This window comes from Glycine soja, chromosome 10, assembly GCF_004193775.1.
Source record: "Glycine soja cultivar W05 chromosome 10, ASM419377v2, whole genome shotgun sequence".
NCBI classification, from domain to species: Eukaryota; Viridiplantae; Streptophyta; class Magnoliopsida; order Fabales; family Fabaceae; genus Glycine; species Glycine soja.
Window position 1 is genome coordinate 33,440,670 of NC_041011.1, and position 11,099 is coordinate 33,451,768.

General features: G+C 34.6%; 1 protein-coding gene across 1 annotated transcript; it reads right to left on the reverse strand.

Annotated features, from left to right (window-relative positions):
• Positions 1 to 474: 474 nt before the first annotated feature.
• LOC114371654 (protein MAIN-LIKE 1-like) lies at positions 475 to 1,789 on the reverse strand. Its single transcript, XM_028329024.1, has 4 exons — positions 1,652 to 1,789; positions 1,217 to 1,543; positions 962 to 1,120; positions 475 to 780 (listed from the first exon to the last, which is right to left on the reverse strand). Exons 1-4 carry the CDS (start codon positions 1,787 to 1,789, stop codon positions 475 to 477), a joined length of 930 nt encoding a protein of 309 aa, XP_028184825.1.
• Positions 1,790 to 11,099: the final 9,310 nt, after the last annotated feature.

The following is an 11,099-nucleotide window of genomic DNA, read 5'->3' on the forward strand; positions in this document are numbered from 1 at the left end:
TCATGTGTCGATGAGCCAGGCATGACCACCCCTAAACTCAGATGGCGCTCCAACCTCTCAGCAATGTCATCACAAACTTCCTGTTACATACAAAACAAACTAATTACACAAATTATTATGCAAATATTGAGGTAAATGACGTAAATTATTAGTATTACTTACCACTGTATGTCTAGGCTCCTCCGCAGATGTCGACGATGCTCCTGGCTCCGACACGCGAGAGATATCCATTTGCGGGGCCTGAGGGACGACTCGAGGCTGCGAGACGTGACCATGAGGCAGAGGATCTAATGTGTGGCCTAGTGTCATGAAAGGATGGGAGATGCGGAAGAACCAGTCCATGTAGTCACTAGAACACGCCCCTGGCACAACGCACACCTCACCTGCTGGAACGATATGATCCTCGTAGTGCATTCACGTGTCATGTATATCATCATACGAAACCCATGAATCGACAGGAGGAGCATGAATGGTCTACGTGTTGCCAAACTGCCGCACGACCCTCTCCGGTCGGTAATAAACAACAACAGACCCCCAGCACAAGAGACCGGAATAGCATGATCTGACGTGGAAGTCCCGGACCTCTCGGTGCTCCCCATAAGGGATCCAACAGACATCTGGAATCCGGAGTCGGTCCAGGCGCTCCCTGTACGCCGACGTACGAATTCTCTTCACGGTCTTCTTGGTCGCAATCCACCTACACGCACGCGGAGAATCCTCGTCGTACTCCTGATCAGCAGTGGAGTCCGCGACCGACGAAAAGTGCTCGTAAATCCAGCACTACAGATGTAACATCAAAATTATAAACATTAATAATGAAAGTGTAACAAAATTTAAAGTTGAACATTGTTGAGGCTAAACGAATAAAAAACATATTTGTTACCTGTAGCAGTGTGATGTAACTGCCGAGCTATCGGTTGTGGCTCATAGATGCATCGTTCAGCTGGTCATACATATGCACCAAATCAGCCACTCCCCAAGCGTACCTCTCCGTCATACTGAGGTCACGAAGGGCCTCCAAGTAGACAACATGGACATTGGTTGCACTCTTGTTAGCAAACAGAGTGCAACCCAGAAGGTGAAGAAGATATGCGCGAGCCGCAGCTGTCCAATGACCTGCCTAGCATCGGCGCTCATATATATCACGTACCCATTACAGGCGTACATACAGTTCGCGACACTAGACTGTCTCAGCCCTAGCAGACTCTGGAGAGACCATCAACAAGTCCACCAACATCTGAACCGCATCGTCCATGTGCAAGGGCTCAAAAGCGTGTAAGTCGCCAATAACGGGAAGATGGAGAAGAGAGGAGACGTTGTCCAATGTGATGGTGAGCTCTCCCACTGGGAGATGGAAACTAGACGTCTCCCGGTACCACCACTCCATAAACACGGACAAAAGTCCCCGATCGCCGGTGTCTACCGAACACGCGATCAGAGGACTTAGTCCTGTACCAGCAACAAGTCCCTCAATGGCAGGGACAGGCTTGCCTAAACTGTGGACCTTCCTCCCATGAGAGGATAACTTCAATTCAGGACGCTCCTGAATTGAAGTATAAAGGAACGCAAAATTCGTTAAAATCATCATTTAAAGGAAAACTAATTACAAGTAACTAAAATTAAATAGTATAAATACCTCTCCCGTCTATACGCTGCAAGCAACGTGATCCGCATATAGGGTCAACACGGATGGGTCGCTCGGACCACCCAGAAATCCCTCATGCGCGTCCTCAACAGGCTCTGCGCCTGTGTTCGCAGGAATGTCCTCTACAGCAGCTGGTGCCTCCATCGGGTCATCCTAAACATCTGGCGCAGGGATGACTGGCTCATCGATGTGATCCGCAGTCACAGCGACTCGCTGCCTCCGTGCGGATGCAGTAGGCCGTCGACGCTGCGGAGCATCATCGGAATCATCACGATCTCCTCTGCCCACACCTCTGCCAGTAACTTGACCTAAGGCACGACCTAATCCTCTGGTCCTAACCATGATCTGCAAATGAGTGACGCAAATTCAATCACCCATTTCATTCACTCAAATTTCATTGGTCTAACACAAATTTCATTGACTGAAAGTCGCACAAGCTGTCAGGCTTTCAAGAAAGGCATGTCAAGAAAGGCTACACATGTTAGGCTTTTATCGGGTTAGTTTTTATTCAGTACACTATATGATTGAATGGAAATTGATTATGGATCCTAATATTATTGATATAAGATGATCAAAGCCAAAGAAAGAAGAAATCAATCTTCTTGATATTAGATGAACAAAGCCAAAGAAAGAAGAAATCAACCTTATGTGGACTGGTCAAGCTGTATGCTTATTCATTTGGTTCAACCTATTAAGGAAGTACATGGTCATAACTTAGTTAAAGGATACTCTATCCTTTATGAGCTATTTCTTTTCTAAGGATACTCTATCCTTTATGGTCATAACTTAGTTAAAGGAAGAAATGGAAGCAACTACTCATTTGGTTCAACCTATACTGGCAGTGAAGTGCATTTCTATGAGCCCCAAGCAATATTAATTGAAATATTAACTACTAAGTAGTTTACCAAGTGTTTTTATGATTCATTCTAATATCTCATGCAAGTTGTGATAAAATAATGTTTAGTGTAGCCCAAAGTCAATTCAAGGATCTCGAGGTTGTGATTAAATTTAAAATCCCTTTTATTAATTGAGAATTTGTGTTTTGTTTCTCTACCTTTTATGTTTTCAGTTTTTGAAATTTAATTGATGATTATGATAGGGTTTTGGGAATTGAATTAGTATTAGCATTAGGTGATAGAATGGCTGCTTAATTGATGACCAAAATGCTTATTTCTCTAAAGTTTGATATAAAACCATTTGTATGGAATAGTTGGTTCATCATTTGTGATATTATATTATAGCCGACCATGTGGCTTAGAGTTCTAAATAACTTAAGGTTTTGGGATAGTTGGTTTCATGATTCCAAATGCATTTCTTCACATACAGGCTCAGAGGTTCTAAGCAAACTACCATCATGCCAAATTCCTAGTTCTATCATGTCAAATTCCTATTTCCTAGTTTAATCCATTAATTGCAAGTATTTGCATCTATCTAAGTTATTTAGGTACAAGAAGTTGCAGATTGCTATTCATTGTTGTTCTCCTCTAATTTGGATTTTCTATTTCTATTCATTGTTGTTCTCCTCTAATTAAATTGTTAGATATGAATTTAGGTACAAGAAGCTGCAGATTGCTTGGGTGCTGACTGTGTGCCTCGATATGTTGAGATGAAGCACATGGAAGTTGGCTTATAGGAATATCAATCATATTGGTCATAACTTAGTTAAAGGACGTACATGGAAGTTGGCTTATATGAAGCACATGGAAGTTGGCTTATAGGGATATCAATCATATTGGTCATAACTTAGTTAAAGGAAGTACATGGAAGTTGGCTTATATGGAAGCACATGGAAGTTAGCTTATAGGGATATCAATCATATTAGTCATAACTTAGTTAAAGGAATGAATTTGGATGTAATCACATAAAAGGCAATTACATATTCACATTAAATCAAATAAAGTATTTAGCAAATAACTAGCATACATTCATGGCAATTTGTATGAAACAGTAGATATTCATGACACTATTTATCAAATATTTAGCATACATTCAGAGGTATCAAATAATATTTGGCAATTTTTCAATTAAAATCAAACTGTGAGTTTTACGGATCAGGTGATCCGTAAAGTATGTTGAGTATTTTACGGATCAAGTGATTCGTAAACTACTCAACATACTTTACGGATCACTTGATCCGTAAAGCTCCCAGCAATTTTCGACAGCGGTTTCCGCCATCGTCGGCAACACTGGACCATAAAAAGCTACGCTTCACGGTGTTTACCTCGATGGTGGACGCGCTAACCTCCTCAACGACCGTTGCTCTTCGCGGATGCTTCCTCACAGCACCACCGCAAGCTACCTCGGCAACCTCCTCAACGAAGAAGAAGAAGAGGCACAAAGAAGACGCGCAAGCAATGAAGAAGAAGACGCAAGAAGAAGAAGCAGGAAGAAGAAGAAGTAGGAAGAAGAAGAAGCAGGAAGGTGATCCAAAAGAAGAAGAAGCAGAAGCGCAAACACAAGGGAGAGAGAGAGGTTTCATTTTTTTAAAAAAAATTAGTGAGGAACATTATGACCTTTTCACAGCAATTGCTAGGTGCACCTAGCAGCACTCACAAAGAAACACAGGCCACTAAGGACCCAAAGACAAGAACAAAGACTTCTAAATAGGACAGTATTTGTTGGTAAAGTAGAAGAAAAAGACAAAACAACTTTAGTCATATAGATTTCTCTCCCTTAAAGCGTGGCCCTGTCTGCCGAGATGGGGAGTACAGCTAGCAAGACACTTTTTTAAAAATTTCATAATATATTTTTTCCTGATGGTGAAAATTTAGGAATCATGTTAATTTCAGAATGAGACTAATCAAATAAGAAATGTATTTCGTGCATGTGTAAATTCGTAAACATCAACATTTTTCTTTTTACCTAATTGGAGAGGATGTGTCAGAAGAGTATTAGAAACTGATTTAGCAACATTTCTCTGAGCAGCTTTGCTTATCACTTTTCTCATAGCAAATTACTCTAATAAATGCAATTTTACTATCATAACTAAAATCAATAATATTTATTCTCTTTTTATTTCGACTACCTAGTCCTACTCTTCTAGTTTTATCCTAATATTTATCAAGATTTTACCATTCTAAATTAACATGGCCGCTAAAGAACAGAGAAGAAACGTGACAACCCATTTATTTATCAAGAAAAATAAACTGGTCAAACTAAAACTACACATACCTTCATCAAGTGTTTAACTCAATTAATTAAGAAAAAATATATGAATTATTATACATCTCTAATATTTATCTTCAATTCCACGGACAAAGATGCTTTTAGAATTGTCAAACGGTAACATGGAAAGAAAAGTTTTTTGTATCATTTATGATAAAAAAAATATATAAATAATTATTGTCTTTCTTTAATCAATAACACTATCACTTAATCGCCACAATGCAACTCGGGATGTTCAGTTTCCCTATTCACGTACCAACGACTGGTGCATGGGAAAATATAACCAACAGGTGCAACTAATTCGGATTGGCTGTTCTGGAAGAGTGAATTTTGGTATAGGTTGCAGATTGGAAAATCCGGAATACGTACAAAATTTTCATTACAAAGGTTAATCCGGAATGAATTTTTTTTATATTCTAGATTTACTTAATCTAAATTTTATTGTGCACTTCGGATCAACTAATCCGAACCATAGACCACCACAATACAGATCACAGATCTAGAATAGGCACAAAAAACATTATGGATCCTCTAATCCAAATAATAATAAAGACAATTACGGATTACGCCAATCAACAAAAAAGGGAAAAAGAATATCCATGTGCTTCTAATGTTGTCGGCTATGGAAAGGGGGCAATTACTTCATGTACCTCCATAATTTTTCTTTCACCTAATTCAAAATGTAAAATTACATTATCGAAAAACTATCTTGGAATGTAAATTTTTATATTCTTGAAAGACACCGGATTGAGTGTTCTATAAGCTAAAAAAGGTAGAGGAAGCAAAATTGGAGGTGCAAGAACTATTAGGAATTTTATAATTGGTAATTAATTAATATGTGTTACATATTATATTAGTTATTTACATAATCATTAAAAAAATATTAGTTATTTAGATTTAGGTGGACTTAATATAAGTGATCTAATTTAGTGAATTCATTAGACTGTCAACAAAAAGTAATAAGAGCTTAGTGAATAGAAATCATTTGATTCATTAGAAAATAATGAGAATTCAAACATTTAAAAAATCATTTTAAACCAATTTTTTGGTAGGAACTTTGATATAATTTAAAAAAATTATACTAATTCATAACAATATATCTTTTCATTTAATATTTTTTAAAAAATTAGTATTAAGGACAAACTCATTTACTTTTTTAAAAAAGGAAGGTTGGTATGATTTATTTATTTAAACCTATGATGATATATTAATTAATTTAAGAAATTAATATGTTAAATGAGTAATTAAGGTTTTTTTTTTGTGAAAAAAGAGAAATTAAGGTAATGTAATTAATATATTCAAGTAGTTAATTAAGGTAATTAACAAGTAGGTAATTAATATCACGATTTGAAGATTTAATTCATTTTTTAAAACATCGAATATATATTATAAATAATCTATTGAATGAAGATTAACCCTCTAAACATCAAACCTTGCAAGAATTTAATTTCTTCTTTTATTCTTTTCTAAACATTACTATTATCAGTTTTTACCTTACAATAACTTCTTTTTCTTCTTCTATTCTTTTATGAACACCACTATATTATTTTTATTGTTATTGAATTCATTTTTTTGTATTTTTTTTCTTTGGGATAAGTTTCTAATATTGTCATGTGGAGTATGTGGTAGGTCAATGAGAGTTGTATATTTTGTTCATGTTTTTTCTTTATTATTTTTAAGAATTTTTGTATAACTAGCTAATTGTATTTATTGTTGGACAAACATGAGCTATTACGAGGTTTTGTATGGTGGTCGGGTCTTCCTATCATATCTTATACTTAAAAATCACATATTTCAATAATAATAATCATTTGCTTTAAAAAGACATTTAATATTAGCAAGTTAATAGTTTTTTCTTTCATTATTTCTATGTAAGAAATAAAAAAATAGTACTTTTTAGTCAATTTCATTCATATCAAATTTATTTTAATTTTTACACAAAAAAATTAATTAGTTATAAAATTAAAAAACCAAATAATTATATGTACCGTAAAAAAATAATATAGATTACATAAATAAAATTATGTAATATATTAATATTATTTTCAATAATGATATTTTATCTTTTAAATAAATACATTTATATTTATCGTTACCATATTTATTTTCTTCCTCTAAAAACAATTTATTTTATTATTTTCACAATGATTAATAAAAGGACGCTTTAATAAAAAAAATTATTTTTTATCATTAAACATTAAATATCATAACAATACATTATGCAATGGTAACAATTTTTTTATTAGTTTAAGTTTTATAAATGAAATTAATCATAAATTATTTCTATAAATGTGAAAAAAAATCAGTAAATTTTTTTTATTGGTATTTTGTTTTATTAATGTATATATTCACACGTTTATAAAATTAATAATTTATAAAAAAATGTTTTTATATAAAACATTAAATAGTGTAAGACATTAAAATTTTAGTATCATGGTTAAAAAAAATGGAAAAAGTCATATTTAAAAAATATTATCATTAAGAATTTAGTATTATAAATACGTAAATGAATTTTGGTATTAGTATTGTAAAAATAAAAATTTTCATATTTAAAGAAAGTTAGAATCTTTTGCTAAGGTGAATATTTGAAAACTATTTTTTGTATATTTTTCTTGAAAGGTAAAAGATTTTAATTTAATTTGTAAAAAGATTAATCAAGCATAATATATCATTTCAAAATACTGTGATAAAAATATTTAAATAAGAAAAAATCATTTTTTATTATTCTACTATTTTAAATTAAATTAGGACAATAAATTTTGACAAGACTCTAATCCATTCAACTTGAATTACACTTGCATCAAAAGATTAAAAGAGCTTTTATTGGTTTGTAATCTATGACTTAGGTAAGGGTGGATATGAGAAGAATATTTAGGCTAAAACTGAGAGGGACAATGGAGAGTAAGCCAACAAGTAAAAAGAGGGTTATAAACAAAGAAACAAAGTGGAGAACAACAAAATTAAAATAAAAAGAACTTACAAGAATGAAAATGAACCACAACACACTTTCATTGCATTTTTTCTTCTTTTTTTTTCTTTGTTTGTACACTTTTTTTTCTTTTTCTTTTTATACTCCCTTTTTTCCTTTCCATTTTTTTTGCTTTTTTTTTTCAATAAGTCACAAGAAAATGAAATGAAAAACATAAAGGAACTTTCATAAAAACAAAATACAAATCTCCCACATTTTTCTTGTTACAATTGTAACAATAGTCTAATAGTGTGTCATGACAAAATTGAAGAATAAACTGAATCTAATGGTTTGGCACACACCTATGGATAACTTGGTCACTACCAAATCTCCACAAATAAGGTTCATCCCACACATAATATTTAACATCACTCCTAAGTTTATCTATTTGAGACCAAGATGCATGAGGTGGAACAACAAATGCAACAATGAAATTCATATGTCAACAAACCAAGGTGTAACATGTGATGAATGCAAATGCATCAAATGCTCATCAGGGAGATTATCCCTAATAGGAAAGGAATCAACATGCCCCTCAATCTTGCTCTAATGATCAGCAACCAAGCTTTTCGCACCACTTCTGTCCTTAATCTTAATATCAAACTCCTGAAGAAGAAGCATCAACCTAATCAATCTAGGTTTAACATCAGACTTCTTCAACAAGTACCTCAATGCTAGAAGGTCAATAAAGACAATTATATGGGAGCAAAGCAAATAAGATCTGAATTTATCTAAAGAAAAAAAAATAGCTAAAATCTCTTTCTCAGTGCTGGTGTAGTTAACTTGGGATGCATCTAAAGTGCGTGAAGCATAAGCAATGATGTGGGATAGTTTATCAACTCTCTATGACAAAACAACCCCCATTGCATAGTTAGAGGCATCACACATGAGCTCAAAGGGAAGCTCCCAATTTGGTGGCTGCATGATGGGAGAGGTGGTAAGCCTCTTCCCTAACTCCTCAAATGCCTCTTTGGAAGGCTGGTCAAGCACAAAGTCTATGTCCTTTTGAAGAAGCTTGGACAATGGCAGTGCATTCTTGTTGAAATCCGTGATAGATCTCTTATAAAAACCTACATGTCCAAGAAAAGAACGAACTTCCAGCACATAAGCGGGGTAAGGAGGAGAATTAATAACATCAATCTTGGCCTTATCGACCTCAATACCTCTACTAGAGACCAAATTCCCCAAGACTATACCCTCACGTACCATAAAATGACATTTCTCAAAGTTAAGAACAAGGTTAGTCTCAAAAGAGGAACCATAAATAGTGAAATCATCCATAAACACCTCCATGCAACTCTCGAATAAATAAAAAAATATGCTCACCATGCACCTTTGAAAGGTGCCAAAAGTGTTGTATAGGCCAAAGGGCATCCTAGTGTAGGCAAATGTGCCAAATATGTTTTGGCATTATCATCAATTTTGGCATTAGCATTTGTTGGCTTTGGAAGCTCTCTACCATTCCTCAAGGTAATAACACTGACATTCCCTTTGGATTGATAATGGGTTGTGCAGGAATATTGCCAGAACCTTGTTTCTGCAATTGGTTGACAATTGTAGCTAATTGTCCAATCTGAGTCTGCGGGTCTTGAATGGTGTCACTCACATTCTATTGAAACTGAATGTTATTGGTTTCCATTTGCTTCATCAGCTCCTCCAAGGAAGGTCTAAAACTACTGTTCTACACAGGTCATACAGGTGTAGGTGTAGATTGTTGGAATTGTTGTTGTCTGTATGGGGGAACTTGGTACTTGTTTGTGGAGGGTTGATATTGTTATTGTCTGAATGGCTTTTGTTGTTGTGTCTGCTACTGCTGTTGTGGACCAGGACCATACCTTAGGTTCAGATGATCTCTCCAACCAATATTATAAGTGTTGGAGTAAGGATTATATTGCTGTTGTTGAGGCTTGAATGGTTGTCTATATTGCATGACATAAACTTTAGTAGCCTATTCTATTTCTTGAAGAGTGGAGCATGATTTTGTTGGATGATTAGGTGCACGAAAAATACCACACAACCTTGGTTGATTTGCTGCCATCATATTCTGTTGTTGACCAATGGCTAGCTATCTCCCAAGGGATTTTAATTCTGTAAGTTTATTCTCTAGCCTTTGGTTATTAGCAATCATAAAAACAAAAACTTCAGTTGTAGAAGCCTTGGATGTTGCAACCACTCTAGTACTAAATTGCTGGTCATTTATTGCCATGTTGGAAATCAATTGTCTTGCAACAACAGGAATTTTGTCCATTAAAGCACCTTCACCAGCTACATCAATCATACTCCTGTCCATTAACATCAACCCTTCATAAAAATACTAGATCAATAATGTCTTTGATGGTGAGGACAGGTAGCACACAACTTGTTAATTCTCTCCCAATACTCATATAATGTCTTTCTAGGTTGTTGCCTTATACCATAAATTTCTTTCCGGATGGATGCAAGGAAGAATTTCTCTAAAAGTCTTCTCTTCATATCTGTCCAAATGTTGATAGAATCTGTTTGAAGGTATAACCAATCCTTAGCCACACCATCCAAAGAGAATGAAAATGCTTTCATCTTCACATAATCCTTATGAATATCAAGTGGTCGCATGGTGGAACACACTACATGAAACTCTTTAAGATGCTTGTGTGGATCTTCACCTTCAAGACCATGAAACTTTGGCAGAAAATGGATTAGTCCAGACTTTAGCTCATAACTAACCTCAGTCTCAGGATATTGACTACACCAAGATTGATACACAACATTAGGTGTAGCCAATTCCTTAAAAGTTTGATTTTTATTAGCTCAACACTAGTTCCAGACTCAAAAGCACTAACAGTAGGCTCAAAGACAAAATTAGGAATGAAATCACTAGTGAAATTAGTATGCACTATACTACTATCTAGAACTACACTATCATGCACAACTACACTCCTATTATTTCTACTCAACCTATGAAATGTCCTGCCTACCTCAGGATCATATGGATGCAAGTCACCTAGTTTGGACCTAGTCATAGACAACTCAACTCATCACTAACAAAAATGGCATGAATAACAGAAATAATAGTCAATTACCCTACCAGAACATTATTCACAATATTTGCCGAAATGATACAGAAAATGGAAAAATGCCCCAATTTTTTTAAAAAAATTCAAAAACATCACAGTAAATGTATAAAAATCATTTTTGATTTTTGGTGATTTTTAAAAATCATGAAAATAAAATAAAAATCCAAAAGTGGCCTAGATCATCGACTTTGGCAAAAATGACCCCCAATGCCTGTGTTTGTTCCTTACAGGGGCACCATAATGTATGATTTTTTTTCTACATTCTAGC